The sequence below is a fragment of the Gymnoscopelus braueri genome (genome assembly GCF_963280865.1).
Source record: "Gymnoscopelus braueri genome assembly, chromosome: 5".
Lineage (NCBI taxonomy): Eukaryota > Metazoa > Chordata > Actinopteri > Myctophiformes > Myctophidae > Gymnoscopelus > Gymnoscopelus braueri.
In genome coordinates, this window is record NC_137606.1 from 42,783,982 (window position 1) to 42,799,821 (window position 15,840).

The 15,840-nt window shown below is 39.9% G+C and overlaps 1 protein-coding gene across 2 annotated transcripts; it reads left to right on the forward strand.

Annotated features, from left to right (window-relative positions):
• The first annotated feature begins 218 nt into the window (after positions 1 to 218).
• LOC308086044 (synaptic vesicle 2-related protein-like) lies at positions 219 to 11,644 on the forward strand. Of its 2 annotated transcripts, XM_080429370.1 has the most exons (16): positions 219 to 329; positions 1,703 to 1,857; positions 2,639 to 2,724; positions 3,202 to 3,300; positions 3,405 to 3,476; positions 3,629 to 3,753; positions 4,284 to 4,347; positions 4,475 to 4,600; positions 4,732 to 4,860; positions 5,969 to 6,042; positions 6,899 to 6,978; positions 7,850 to 7,954; positions 9,351 to 9,462; positions 9,680 to 9,761; positions 9,854 to 9,943; positions 10,720 to 11,643. In XM_080429370.1, the coding sequence occupies exons 1-16, from the start codon at positions 262 to 264 to the stop codon at positions 10,942 to 10,944; spliced, it is 1,692 nt and encodes a 563-aa protein (XP_080285496.1). In that variant the 5' UTR covers positions 219 to 261; the 3' UTR covers positions 10,945 to 11,643. The 2 variants fall into 2 exon arrangements, with proteins under 2 accessions (XP_080285496.1, XP_080285497.1); XM_080429371.1 differs by lacking the exon at positions 3,405 to 3,476 and having other exon boundaries at positions 10,720 to 11,644.
• The last annotated feature ends 4,196 nt before the right edge of the window (positions 11,645 to 15,840 follow it).

Below are 15,840 nucleotides of genomic sequence, written 5' to 3' on the forward strand. Positions count from 1 at the left end.
TGTGGCATTTAAAAAAAAACAGGCCAAAAAGTTAATTCTTCACAGATAGGCTATTTTTGCATCCTTTGTTCTCCTCCTTACTTGAATACTACACATGTAGTTTAGTTCACTGATCTGACTCCGCCCCTTTCACTCAGCCGGTCTTTTGTCTGATTGGGTGTCTCCCGGTAACCTGAGATCACCTGGCAGGTTTAACCAGCACAACGGCCTCTGAGTGAGAGAGCAACAGTTTAGTGTTCACATCACAGCTCTTCAACAAACATGATGAGCAACTGGAACAGATCAACCCAGTTTGGTTACAAGCAGTGGAGAGACCCTGACAGCATAAGGTGTGTAAAATGTTTCTGATATTTGAAGATGGGATTTTGTTGTTGTGACCAAGAAGAACATGAGTCATTATGACCCACTTTTAATTGAGTAAATATCAGCCATGGGGCTGGGGTCCATGTCAGGACAAGGAAGCCGGTTATGTCACATTATTTAGAGCGGTGTAACTTAAGGTAGGCTGACAGTAAGTAGTGATTACAGTACTGCAGCTGTACTGTTGTGATGAATTACAGTAGTTAGTTCTACTGTAGCTGTTGTGATTTTTTTTACTTTTACTATGGTAGCTGTACTGTTGTGATGAGTTTTGTATTTATTTAAAAAAATGTACTATGGTAGCTGTACTGTTGTGATGAGTTTTGTATTTATTTAAAAAAAAATGTACTATGGTAACTGTGCTGTTGTGATGACTTAGTTAAAGGGATATTTCACTTTAAAAAAAAATTGTCATTTTATCGTTTACTCAGGCTTTTGTTAGCCCCCCAGACAGTTTTTAAGTTGCTTGATTCAGTATTTAGATATTTGATATTCATTTTATCAGACACGCCCCCTATACAAACCCATTATAACTTCAAACTCAATTTTTAACGTGTTAGATTCATCAAAAACACCTGTCCTTGGTTCTGGTGACTCATCCTGCCCTCCTAATACGTGAGGGGGCTGTGTTTTTTTGATTACTTTTTCATTTATTTTCCTTTTTTTATTGTATTTAAATGTTTTCATGTTCCAAAAAAATATTTAAAATAAATGAAAAAACTAAAGTAATAGAAAAAATACGGTCTCCTCACGTATTAGAAGGACTATGTCAGGTCCTGGTGAATATCAAATATCTTAATACTGAATCAAGCAACTTAATTGTCTGCGGTGCACCCAAAAGCCTGAGCAGACGATATTTATTTTTTAAAGTGAAATACCCCTTTAAGTTTACTGCTGTAGCTATACTGTTGTGATGAGTTAGTTTACTGCTTGTTAGATGGTAAAATCCTTCAGTGTTTAATCAACTCAGAGGGTGTAAAACATTATTTGGGTCCCTTTATACACCCTCAAAGTTAATTTCACACTGTGTATTTTGTAGCTCAATATAATGCACTAACTAGGCTCTCATTACAAGTTCTATTCCCACTGCCTACAATATATATATAAATGTACTCACAGCACTCAGTCGTTCTCAAACATGTTCATGTCAAGGACCGCCAAATATACGCCAAATAATAAACATTAAAAAAATGTTATTATGTTATTATGCTATTTGAAAAGCCAAATACATCTAAAGTGACACAGATGCGTTCCCAGATTGAATGGGTTAACTCTGAAGAGAGTACAAAGGGAACCACATGGATTTGTATCACTAATAATGACAAGGTCATCCTGTTTGTAGTGTGGTGACATTCAGAGGTGCTGGAGACATTGTGACTCTGAATGATGAGCTCCAGGGCACAGAAAATGAGCTATGTACCGATACTACAACCACACATACCGTCCCCCCACAGACCCCCACCTCTGTGCCTGAAACAGGGCCTGATCCAACCCAAGGTTTGTGGCTCTCTATTGATTCTATACTGTCTATTCATGGCTTCCCGCGATGTATTGTGTGCTGTTGGGTGGAAGCCTTGAATGTTCACAACTGTTACTTTTCAGGAAATGGAGAAGCTGTGATCCAGTGATCCAATGTAGTTGTTATTTAGTCACAAGCTCTTGTTGACCCTTTTCATTGGTTAAATATTAATAAAAACCCACAGGCAGACGTAACCACTTTCGACTTTTTACCGTATTTTGGGCATGTCAATAAAGGCAAAAATGTAAATACAAAAGTGCAGAAAATCAAAATGCAGATCTACAAGCTCACAACATATCACATTGTGACAAATTGTGAGATTGTAGATCTGCTATTCCGCAATTTTTTTATAAAATAGGTCTTTGATTGATTGAAATTTGTATTAGGCAAAAATAATGTAAAACATCACAGTTACATTTATAATACTTTTCTCTAAAAGGTCCGTCCAAAAAGACCTTGCGGACTTGTTTCCGTTGAGGTCCTTGGTAAAATAGGTCATTCATTTATGAAGAAAACAAATATTAAATATGGATATGATGTTTTCCAGACAGTGACAATGATATTTAAAATTATATATATTTTCACACATAATGTTTTCTTCACTGTCAGCTCATTTCTTAATGTGGTCTAATTTTCTCAGTTTATTCAAGGCATATACTGTATATGTATTACCAAATGATGTGTAGTCATGGATAACATAGCTTAATTGGCATGATCAATGAATCAGAATGTGTTCCCTTTCTCACCTGACAATTACAGGAACCCTTACAGTGGATGACATAGTGGAGGCCATTGGGTTTGGGAAGTTCCAGTATAAACTCTCAATTCTTACAGGACTGGCCTGGGTAAGAGACTAAACATATCTTACTCTGTGTTCATCAATTGCACCGTGTTGACAACAATTTTGCACAACACTGTCACGTGTGTTCTGTCAACTCTGTCTTATATACAGGACATAAAGAGCATCTAAATATTGTTTCTCAGACCACGATGAAGGAAAAAAGCATACAAGTACAAAACAAAACAACACTGGCAAAAATACTAGGATAAAAGAAGATGCATTTGGTTCTGGACAGTCCAGTGGTTTGCGAGATTAGCCACAGACAGACAGACAGACAGACAGACAGACAGACCTTCTTAACAGCTCGGCCCCAACAGTTCCACGCAATAAAAATGTCTATCATTGTTCATTCATTGTTGTAGTTGAGAATCTACTGTCATCAAATCTGACACCTCGTGTTGTTTCTTTTTGTTTAGTTTTTTCCCTTTAAACGAACTCAGAACTGCTGCATATTTGTGCAATGTGCTCTCTGTTACACTAGATGGCAGATGCCATGGAAATGATGCTCCTCAGTATTCTGGCCCCTCAGCTCCACTGTGAGTGGAGACTGACCGGCCTCGAGGTGGCTCTCATAACATCGGTAAGGTCTCTCTTTCGTTGTCTTTCAGTGTTCGTGGCAATGCTTCTTCAACAGATGTGAAAGTTATAATTCCAATCAGTAATAATTTACCTACATTCTGCCAGGCGGTGTTCATTGGGATGATGATCAGTTCCTCTATGTGGGGTAATGTATCTGACAAATACGGCAGGAAAATAGTGAGTCTCACATATTATTGGCTTTCATATCATAATACAAAAAATTAAAATAAATAAAGCACAATTTGTATTCTTATTTTTTAATCGTTGTGTTATTTGGGTTTGATTAAGGTATAACTGTATTTTACATGTCTGCTTTTGGTGCCAAACAGGGTCTGACACTGTGTATGGCATGGACTTTGTACTACGGCATTCTCAGTGCCTTGGCTCCAGTGTATGGATGGATCTTAGTACTGCGAGGACTAGTTGGTTTTGGCATTGGAGGAGCCCCTCAGTCGTAAGTTCAGTGTCTCATCCACTGTACCGTGTGTATGCTTAACTAAAAAACATAAAACACTCTGAATCAGGCGCGCGGGAAGTCCTTAATACCTAGGGGGGCTGTGCGTGGGGGGGGACTCCTCGCGCATTTTTTGGGGGGTTTTCTGTGTTTTTCCCCACACAAAAAGGCAGAAAGACAGTGCAAACACCAGGTTGAAGTTCATCCATGACCGTAACAGACCGCTATGATAATAGAAATATATATATATATATATATATATATATTATAAAAAAAATATATATCTTCCCGCGCCACTGCTCTGAATGAATGAATAATCCACATTACCTGTATTGCATATTATTCTAGCTGATATGTTTGATATATTGAGACAATTAAATGAGTGGAAATGTAATGGCATGGTACAGCCTTGTTTATACTGAACCAACAGCACTGGTTCCACTGGAGTATCAGAGTTGTTATTTTATCAATAATAATTACACTTTCTAACTTACTCTGAAGATAACAAAAAACATACTCCTTTGTTTAAGGGTGACACTGTACTCAGAATTTCTTCCTACGAAGACAAGAGGTACCTGCATTATGTTGATTCAGGTATTGTGATCCATATACTCCTTTAATTTATTGTGTTGTTGACAGACATATTTCATTTCAATTTGGCTTGTTTGATGCAATGCAGTGTAATGAATCTTTTTCCCCACTTGGTGTGTGTACATGTCAGATATTCTGGGCCCTGGGTGCAGTGCTTGAGGTACTTCTGGCAATTTGGGTAATGCCCACTCGTGGTTGGCGCTGGCTACTAGGCTTGTCCACTATACCGTTGATGGTCTTCGTAAGCCTCTGCTTTGTAAGTATTCTCTTTTGTTTTTGTTTGTTTTTCTTTAAAACATCATTGCTTTGGATCTCTCAGCCACTTGCTAACAAGGAAGTTCACTTGTGATGGAATTACAGCTCTATGTCTTTTTCAAATTTACACAGTGGCTGCCCGAGAGCGCACGTTTTGATGTACTAAGAGGGAAAAGGGAAAAGGCTGTGGCAACAATGAAACGTATTGCATCGGAGAATGGCAAACCAATGCCCCAGGGGACCCTGGTTGCCAACCAACAGGTGAGGCTATGAATATGAGTAATGAGTAAAACATATTATTATATCCTGCAAATATAATAAAATTAATGTAAAATGTATTACAATATAAGCATATTGTTTGAATGCTAATAATAATAATACTAATTAATAAAATGCCATGCATATGCCATTGACCAACATGACTTCTCAAAGACTGTGGAAGAGCTTGTTGTTCAAAAATATCATGCCATTAGTTAAACATCCTCTCAGTGGGAGCTACAGTATAACTATCTGCATATCTTTCTGCTCTGGACTACAAGGTTAAACAGTATGAATGCTCCCTTTCTCTCACCTTCCAATTAGTCATTGGAAGTAGCCTAGATATAGGCTGAGTCTTACTTAAATGTGTTTGTTACTGTGGTTGAGCGAGCACCACTCCTATCTGGCCTGCCGCTTGTTGCAGCATGAAGGCATGAACTTGTGTAGCTATTGAGTGCTTGTTCAGAATGGGTATATGCATGAACATCTGGCATAGCTAATGGTTGAACAGAAATGATCGGTGAGTTTTCTAATGCTACTGCAGAACATTTGTATCACCTATAAGCCACCTAGCTTGGCTCACCAGTTACAAATGACTTCTGAACATGGGTACAACACCAGAGGAGCAGCTTCTGGTAACATTATAAGAACAAAAACGGCACCAAAAACTAATTTTCTTAAACTCACTGGTGAATATAGGTCAATAGTACTCTGGAATGCTCTGCCCAGAAACAGTTGATCTACAATCTTTAACAGAATTACTTTCAAAAAATATATCAAGAGAGATCTTGCCAAGTTACTTGTCAAGTATGTAACGGTTATTTGTGTATGTTTTTAATTTGACTGGACTGTTGTATTTGATTTTATAATGTTAATTTGTCTTTTTGTATTAATTCTTATTTGTATTGTTTTGTTTTTACTTTAATTTATTTTTGGTTGTACATGTATTGTATTTGTTTTGTTCAGGACCCCAGGAAGACTAGAGGCTCATTCATGTGTCTCTAATGGGGATCCTTTAATAAACATAAACATAGTACAACATTGTCGCCATTACAATATATGAATGCTTAAATCAAATCACAGTGTTGTTCTTTTTGGTTTTTATTTATAGCAGGAACGTGGAAGGATCAGAGATCTCTTCACACCACAGTATTGCAGGACTACTCTTCTTCTGTGGTTTATATGGTGAGCATGAATAGCACATTGCCTTTGCTACCTTCCTGCACATACGTCATAGCTGTTCTTTTTTGTCTCCGCCAGGCCGAAAGGCATGGCGAGAGAGTATGTTTTCGCCCCTGTCCGTCCGTCCGGCCGTGTGTCTGTGTGTCCGTCCTGTCTGTGTGCAGCTAATCTCCGGCACCGTTGGCCCGGTCACTCCGAAACTGTGCACACAGACTCCCTGGATGCCAATTCAGAACCTCTGCCCCAATTTTTTCACATGGGCCTGTTATAGCGCCACCAGGAGGCCGATTTGTGCAAAACCCTTTTTTTTTACATTATGCCGACAGATTTTATCCAAACGTCATGCAAATCGGTACACAGTATCTCTATAGTCATGTGATTAACACAAATCTGTCCGATTTCCCATATTTCATCCTCATTGCCTATGGTTCGCTTCCAAAGTTTGCAGGATTGGTCCGTTTTGAAAAAAAAGCCTCAAACTATGCACGCAGCTTGCGATTTCCGCGAATTTTCACACACATATTCCCACTAGGCCGAGGAAGAAATGCCACCCTTTTCACATTGGCCTGTTATAGCGCCACCAGCAGGTCTAATTTAGCCTCAAATCATGAATGCAGTGTCTGATTGCCGTGAAAGACCTAAGAATAAATGGCACCCTTTTCACATTGGCCTATTATAGCGCCACCAGGAGGCCAGAATAACGTACCTGACCTGGCGGAGACCTGTGCTCCGAGGAGCACTTTTTCTAGTTTTTATCATGTTATGACTTTTTTTTTATATACTTTTGTGTCTTACCACCAGTGCCATAAACCAATTATTTACTAGTATTTACTAACATATTATGCTATTTAATTTTCAGGTTTGCAAATTCCTTCTCGTATTATGGGATAGTGCTGCTGACTACTGAGCTGTTCCAAGCTGGTGGTGATGTGTGTGGAGGTCAGTACAAGCCAGTGCACCCGTATCATACAGCAGTGGTTCCCAAAGTTTTCTGCATGAGGGCCCACTTGAAAATATCAAGTGTTCGTGGCCCACCCATCTAACTGCCTTGTTAAGTGGGATCCATACTCTGCTTTTGATATTCCCTACTCGGGACATTCACTTTTATTGCCAGCAGGGGTATGTTTTATATAAAACAATTATGTTAAAGGTAAGGTAAGTGTTCAGTGTCATAGTAATACCGCTAGGATACCGATTTGATCTAATCACGAGAGAGAACTCATGATACACAGGATAAGCAAGTGAATTTGGAAGTGATGACAAAATGTGATGACAAAATTGAAGCCGATAAATGGGTACTCTCTCCCGATTGGCTGAAATTTGGCCACCCACGTGACAATGTATATTCTGTTTATTAAAGAGCTGCAGGGACGGGCTGACCTTTGTTACTGAACAAACCACTCTACACTTCAATAGCAATGATTGGTATCAGAATTAGAATATAGTGCTTTAAAATTTTTACAAAAAACCTTCGTCTTAACCAAAAAATATCACCTTTAACCACACAAAATGTGTGGTTGAAGGTGTATTTCTTATTATTTTATTTGCCCCAAATTACACATTTAATGTGTAATTTTGGGTAAATAAAATAAACGCAAATTGTATCGTTTTCAAAAACTTTCAAGGTTTTCGGGGGGTCAGAAATAGCGACAATAGCTGATGTACAACCTCACAACGCACCACATTATGAGTTTGTAGATAAATGCTCCCCCTTCTCCCGTTTTCCCTTTTTTAACAAATCAAACTATTCAGAACATTTCTACTTCATGCAATCCCTGCTAAAATATAACTGTTTTTTTCTTCTTCATAGTTACCAAAGGTGCCAAGATCGAGCCAAGCTGTAGCCTGGAATGCAAATATTTGACGTTAGATGACTACAAAGATCTTTTATGGACCACTTTGGCTGAATTCCCAGGTGAAAAGGCATCTGCAAGCATATCTCCCTCAGCTGAAGTATGGTGTATTGTGGTGTCAGGTAGTGCTACTGTTGCCAATGAATAAATAATAAATTGTAAATCTAAACGCAAATACACAAAATCTATGTCAAAATGTGGAGAACAGAGCACAGAAGTCTAACTGATATAACGGATAGTAAATTACTAGAGTACTTAGATTTTTTGATACATACTTCTACTCCACTTCATCTTATTATAACATGCATTTCACTAGTAAGAGACCACACCTCTACTTAAGTGTAACAATTCATTGAAACGTAATGAGATGAATGCGGAGTGGGATTAGCAACCCAAGGTAGGGCGAGACTGAGGGTGGGTCGATCGTCTCTGCTCCATCACTGCCCCCCTGGATTCCGAAGGAAGAAGAGCGAGGATGAAGGAGGAGGTCAGGGTGGAGGAGGACGACAAACTTGAAAGCAATGAATAGTAGAAATAGCCGATCTACAAGCGCATTACTCACAACCCATGTTTGGTTTCGAGAGAGAGAGATCGCAGGTGTATTCATATTTTGGCGATTGCAACAAGGATTGGCTGTGATGAGTGGAGGCAAGTGTAGCGGATATGTGTGAATGGGGAGTGGCTAATGAGTGAAGGCAGGTGTGGTAGATAGGGAAGCAATTAAGAACGGGGAGTGGCCGTGATAAGCAGAGGGTGGTCTGTACTCCTGAACTTGCGTTGAACACAACTTCAAGCTTCCCTTTAAGCTACCCAGTAGCACATAAAGTAATTCATATCAGCCTCACCTTTTACCAGCGACATCATTCAAGTGAAGAACACATGAATGCATTACTAATGCATATGAGTACTTTTATGTTTGGTACTTTAAGTATATAGATGCCAATAATTTTGTACTTTTACTCAAACAAAAACTTTTAATACAGGACTTACTTGTAAGTATGCGTAGTCTACATTATTGTGGTATCACTACTTTGCTCACTGATAATAACTGAAAATGCCTGTCCTAACTTTGAAGCTCAAGTTGCACACTTGCTGCTTTTTTGATTGCAGGTTGCATAAATACTTCATGCATTTAATCATTTTAGGCTACATAGGTCAGTAGATTTGCACGAGTTGCCCTACAAAGGCTAAGTGCAGTAATACACCAAGAATCAAGCTGATAAAAAATGTCGTTAAAGTGTTTAAATTGGCCAGTCAAGTAATTATGTATATATGAGGTAATTGTTTATCCCCCAAAATCATGATGGCAAATCAATGTAAGAATAATTAACTTATTGTCACAAAAATGTAGTACTCAATTAGGCCTCTGGTAACCCCATCACACTCACATAATTGAAATCTGCTTACTGGGTGGCATGCCAGATCTCAATATGTATATCTTCATCTTTTTCATTGCAGGGCTCCTTGTAACCCTTTTCGTGATTGACCGTATCGGCAGGAAGAAGAGCATGGCTATGTGTTTCATCATGTTTTCTCTGTGTATTCTACCTCTCTATGGCTGTATTGGGAGGTAAGACCCCCCTTCACACACACATACACACACACACATACTCATTACCTTATGATATCCTGTCTAAAGCCAAATGAACGCTATCCATGTGTCGCAGATTGAGAATAGCCAAGCTATAATAAGTGGGAGAGCTTACAAATCGTCTATTTTTGGTTGCAGTGATGTTGTACAACTAAGCGTAAATGGGGCCTAATGCTCTCCCCATCTATCAATCCAGGGTGCCTCTTACAATTTTCATCTTCATCGCCAGAGCCTTCATCACGGGAGGATTTCAAGTGGCTTATGTTTACACACCAGAGGTATTGTACATTTAAATCATTGCCATGCATGTAAAATCTACTCGTTAGATCCTTTATATTTGTCACCATGCTCCCTCCTCTCACTCCTTTAGGTGTACCCTACAGAAATAAGAGCCTTGGGAATGGGGACTAGCAGTGGAGTAGGCAGGGTGGGTGCCCTGCTTACACCCTTTGTGGCACAGGTAAGCATGGCTGACCAACCATATAGTGATTTCCAACATTTTATTTTTATAAAGCTGCAATCCAACTGTCGAACCATGTTCCCTTGTGCAAATGTCAACAAATTTCTTTTTTTTAACGGTTGAGCTATGTGGGAGAGCACATTTCAGAGGGCGGGTTCTTTCTATTTGACTTTTATCTAATACCTCTCGTCAACCAGTAATGGTCCCACATGACCACATGATCTTTCTGTGTGGAGTTTGCATGTTCTCCCCGTGTCTCCTAGGGTAGGTACCCTCACAAAAACATGCAGTAATCCTGGTCACTATACTGCCTCCCCCTGGCCAGCCGGGGCGCCTGATGGAGGGGAAGGGAACTGGTTGGAATAACGTGTTCCTTCCACGCGCTACGTCCAACCAGGGAAACTCTCCCCTGTCAGGTGACAAGAAGGTCAGTTGTCTCGGCCCTGGACTCCCTAGGTTGGCAGAGGGAAGGTAGTGCCCAGGATTACATAGACAATTGGCACTGGGTGTAAAAAATAGGGTTACAAAATCGTGGGATAAAAATTTAAAGAAAAAAAAAATTACCACATGATCTAAATGTCTCCATAGAAGACCACGGAGACCACTTCCAACCACCGCAGTTGAGTTAGTTTTATTGTATTAAAATTGTCTACCACACACACATGGATTGCAGCTTTAAGATAATCCCTTTAGTGATTGACTACAAATATGCTTCGCAAACATTGCATTTTGGCCCCTCGATGTTGCAATTCACCTTTCTGCTGGTTTGACCATAGCTACTGCTCAGGAAATCCGTATACGCATCACTGTCGGTGTACTGTGGCTGTTGCCTGCTAGCGGCTGGAGCGTCTATGGGTCTGCCAATTGAGACATCGGGCAGGTTTCTCCAAGAGACAAGTCAGTCCACAGGTGAACAGGACATGAACAGGACAAGCCAGGAGACCAATGGCACAGTGCCCGCTCCACACACCAGCAATAACTTAGCAATGAAACTTAGCTGAGACAAACAAGAAGATGTGTCAGCACGTCGATTGAAGAGGATCTACCAAATGTCATCACTACCCAGGCTCTTACAGATGGCATACATTGCATAACACACAATGACCCTATATATTACATATATTATATACATTGACTGGAGTTTCCCAGGAGTCTGTACTTGGTTGGCAGCCTCCTTTTTTCCCTCTTCACCAAATGTATTAGCCAAAAATAGCCGATCTGCAACGTAAGGCACTGTGAGCTTGTAGATCTGGTATTTTTACTCAATGTTAGCATATAACATGTTAGCATATATATGACATGGGTATGTCATTATAGTTTTAAATAAATACATAAAGCGGATCTACAAGCTCACTATGTGTCGTGTTGCGAGCAGTGTTTATTTATGAAAGAATATGACAGGCTCATTACAAGGAGTATTGGCACCACAATGCTATTAAGCTGAGACACTTGTGTAGACCTTCCAAAAAGCTATGCATAAAACAACACAATTTTATGTGTGTAAGTATACAAAACAGCACAAACAACCTCAGACCACATTGTGGCACCTTTTGGCTTGCCTTGCTGTGATATTTCCAGTTTATTTTATTATTCATTCGGGTGGCCTTTTGGAAGATGCTCTAAGGCTTTCCACAAAAGAGTGAGAGAACACACATTATTTAAGAGAACGTTTTAAATATTTTCCTTTTTTTGTGAAGCTGTACAGTATGTTATGCAGTCAATGTTAAATTAAAGGAATATATTATATAAAGATTGTGTGGTATTATTTGCAAATGTAATCATTTAGTCCACTGTCATGTCAACCAAGTACCAGCATTTCTGCACAAGAAACAGCTGTTAACAGCAGCGCTGGAGAGCAGACACCGCCAGAAGTTGAACAAGAAACTGTACACGATGAGGACGATTTAAATGATCCCGGGAAATGGCCAGCTTCAAAACCTGAATAGAAACGCACGTTCACTATTTAGGCAAAGACATCCAGCCAGCAAGAAATCCTCAGTATGCTGAGGACAGCTAAATACTACTCCATGATTTTAGATACTTCCGATGTGAGTAGGACAGAACAGATGACCGTGATTGTGAGTTTTGCTACAACACAGGGAGGACGTGTGGAAATCAGAGAACAATTCTTGGAATTCACAGAGGCTGATGTGATTCAATGACTGTACAGGTGCCCGGTTGACTGATGTTCTTGTTGAGAGACTTAGGGAGCTGGATATCGACATTATGGATATGAGAGGTCAAGGAGAGGTCAAGGCTACGACAATGGATCAAACACTGGTGTGCAAAAGCGAGTGCAAGACATAAACCCGAGAGCGTTTTATGTGCCGTGCTGTGCCCATCTCTGAACTTAGAGGGGCAGCATCATTTATTTTCGCATAGTGGCAAAAGTCTACCCCCTGGCCCTGGTGTCAACTGAGTTATTTGCACAAATAGCATAGCTGAAACAACTGTAAACATGGACTTCAAATGATTGAGGTTACAATTCAACATCAATTCGTAAATTAGCAGGTTTTCAGACACAGACAAGCGGTGCTACTCTCCAAAAGTAGAACTATTGTCTGCTTGAAGCACATATGGTGGTCTATCAAAAATCACTGGACGCCGAGAGCGCGATGCTCAGGCAATGGGAAGAAGAGCGTACCAGCATGTCTTTGCCGTAGAAATGTGTGACAGACAGGCACTGCCAGCTCCAAAAACGTTTTCCGTGGACATGCCCCCTTATTGTGTTTCTCTCAGTTCATTTCTAGGATTAAATTCAATGTATCGGGTGCAGACAGTTCCTAAAATGTATCCGTAACCTAACCACATGAACCCTATAGTGTCCCTAATGTGGGCATGTAATTAAAGGCAAGATCTACAAGCTCACAATGTGTCATGTTAAGTTGTGAGCTTTATTGTTGATGAAGAAATTTGGTGTAGAGCAGGGGTTGGCAAGTAAGTTCGGCCTCAAGCCAATTTCTTGCTAAGCCATTATATATGGCTGCGAACAGTCAATGGCCAATTAAAATAACTGGAACATGTGACAGACCACCTTATGTATAACTAGAAAAAGTGCTGCTCGGAGCGCAGGTCTCCGTCAGGTAGGTAATTGTGGCCTCCTGATGGTGCTATAATAGGCCAATGTGAAAGGGGTGCCATTTCTTCTTAGGCCTTGCATGGCAATAGCCTGCTGGTGGCGCTGGTGGCGCTATAACAGGCCAATGTTAAAAGGGTGGCATTTGTTCCTCAACATAGTGTAAATGTGCGTGGAAAGTTTGACCGCAATCAGACGCTGCGTTCTTGATTTGCGGCATTTTGTTGAAAACAAGCCACTACTGCAAACTTTAGATGTGAATCTTAGCCAATCAGGATGGAATATGAAAAATGAAACAGACCCGGCTTGATCACATGACTATAGAGATCATGTGTGCCGATTTGCGTGAAATTTGGATAAAATCGGAAGGAGTAATATAAAGAAATGTTTTACATAAGTAACTGGTGGCGCTATAAAAGGCAGATGTGAAAAATGCAGGGCAAAGGTTTTTCCTTGACCTCTAGGGAGTGCGCATACCAAGTTTTACACAGATCGGTGCAGTTATAGGTAAATGAATCGGCCTGTTATAGCGCCACCATGAGGCTGACTTGAACATTTTCAAGTGGCATTTCTTCCTCGGCCTAGTGAGAATGTGCGTGCAAAGTTTCACGGAAATTGCATGCTGTGTTCATAATTTGAGGCATTTTGTTCAAACCGGAGCAGTCCTGCAAACTTTGGAAGCCATTTTTAGCCAATCAGGATGGAATATGAAAAATCTGAAAGACAAGTTTCGTTTAATGACTATAGAGATACTGTGTACCGATTTGCGTGATGTTTGGACAAAATCTGTAGGAGTACTGTGAAAAAAATATGTTTTGCAAAATGCGGCCTCCTGGTGGCGCTATAATAGGCCCATGTGAAATTATTGGGGCAGAGGTTCTGAATTGGCATCCAGGGAGTGTGTGTGTGCACAGTTTCGCTGCGATCAAGCCAACGGTGCGGGAGATTAACTGTTCACAGACGGACGGACACACACACGGACGGACGGACAGGGGGTAAAACATACTCTCTCACCATGCCTTTCGGCCTGGCGGAGACAATAACTGTATGCTATAAAAGTGAATAAAGTTGTGTGGGATAACTTTATACTACTTCCAGAAGAAGTGCATGTGTAGTTAGAGGTGCAGATAGAAATGCTTGTGTAATCATTTTATGCTTAGAAGTGCCACAATAGTTCATCAAAAAGTTTTAAAATAAAGTTTTATTCGGAGACAGACTGTCATACTCCTTTTCAAACATTAATTAAAAAAATTCATCATTGTTCAAGGTCTCTTCCGAGATATGGAAATACATTTTATTTTTTAGTTCATAGGAAACCGTTTTTAATTTAAATCCAAAAATCTAAAGATGAAAGTTGACAGTGAAAACAGAACATTCAAAGAATGGACTATATGTTCATCCTACCCGGTTTCATCAATGTGTATTTAACTCTCCACATCCTATTGATTCCACTCTTGGAAACTGCCTCATATTCCCGCTTTCAGCATGTGTCTGAAAACTTTTCCCAACAGTAGCACCATTACAGAATAAGGGTTATGTAGACGCTGTGGTATGCTAGGTATGGTAAACAAGCAGCGTCTCATTTACAAAGCCTCACACTCCCTATTTAAATGGCCTCTTTAATTGGAAACAATATGCATAATCTAGGCTCCATCCATGTGCCATGGTCCTGGAATCAGCTCCAGAAAGACATTAAACTGGAGCACAATCCCTTTGGGTGATTTTAAAAGTTGAACTTTAGACCTTAAAAACTGAGGTCTGCAGCTGCTTTAGTTGAGTTTGTATAATGTGTAATTTGTGTTTTTGTTAGGGTTGGTTAAGTTATGTGTTGCTTTGTTTGTTTGTATTGTATTTTATGTTGTAATCCTGGCTTGTTGCTTCCTTGGCCAGCTCCTGTGTAAAAGAGATAATAACCATCTCATCTCAATGGGACTCCCTTTAAATTGAGGATTGTTCACAGTAGTGAGACCCTCGTTACTTCATATTTATAGCCTAGTTCAGTATAGTTCAAACAACTGTCATCAAACGGTATACTATAGTTTATTGAGACTCTAGTTACTTTTTTTTTTCAGGATGGTTCAGTCAAACTGAGCCTGTCATAGTGTTTATTTTAGTGAAGGGGACTGCATGTTTAAGGGAGACCTGTCTACATACTGTGTTTGTGTGAGGAGTGGAAAGGAATGAAGCTATAACTCGGCACGCATGTACACACATTTTCAACCCTACCATATATAGCCTATGCATTTTGTATGTTGTGTTTTGTACGTGATGTTATGCTTTTACATGATGTTATGCCTATGCATGCAATGGAGTTTCCACAACAATGTGTGTGTTAGGTGTAAGTGGATGAAAAAACAATCATTATGCACTTGTGTGCTTCCGTGTCGTATTGTGCATAATATCTCTCTGAGTCTTTGTTATTGTGCTTGTCTTTTTGCTTTGCCAGAGTGTCCGCAGGCATGTGCATGTGTGTCTGATATGAGAGACAGCTTTAGTCCAGAGATTTATGTTCTTGCCTATGGTTATTAAGAGCTCTGACATTTTAGAGGGCATTCCATGGTTCTGCCTTGGAGCAAGAAACCCTGTCCCTTCCCTTCCACAGCTCAACTTTAAAACTGGCTGTATTTTAATTTGACCGTGTTGTTATGAGTTAGTGTGCATTAATAAGTTCACATAAAAAACAAATGGGGTTGGATAATGCTCATTTATCATGCATATAGTTCTCACAAATACTAGGTGACATTTTTAAGAATGGCAGCCATTCATGTCAGTTTTCCGTCCAACGCTTTGGTCACAGACACGATATTTTTTAAATGATTGG

Coding starts and splice junctions, on each gene's coding strand:
- LOC308086044 (XM_080429370.1), top strand. CDS start 262: ATGATGAGCAACTGGAACAGATCAACCCAGTTTGGTTACAAGCAGTGG. Junction 4,601..4,731: donor TCTTCGTAAGCCTCTGCTTT/GTAAGTATTCTC, acceptor AAATTTACACAG/TGGCTGCCCGAGAGCGCACG. Junction 9,944..10,719: donor TTACACCCTTTGTGGCACAG/GTAAGCATGGCT, acceptor GTTTGACCATAG/CTACTGCTCAGGAAATCCGT.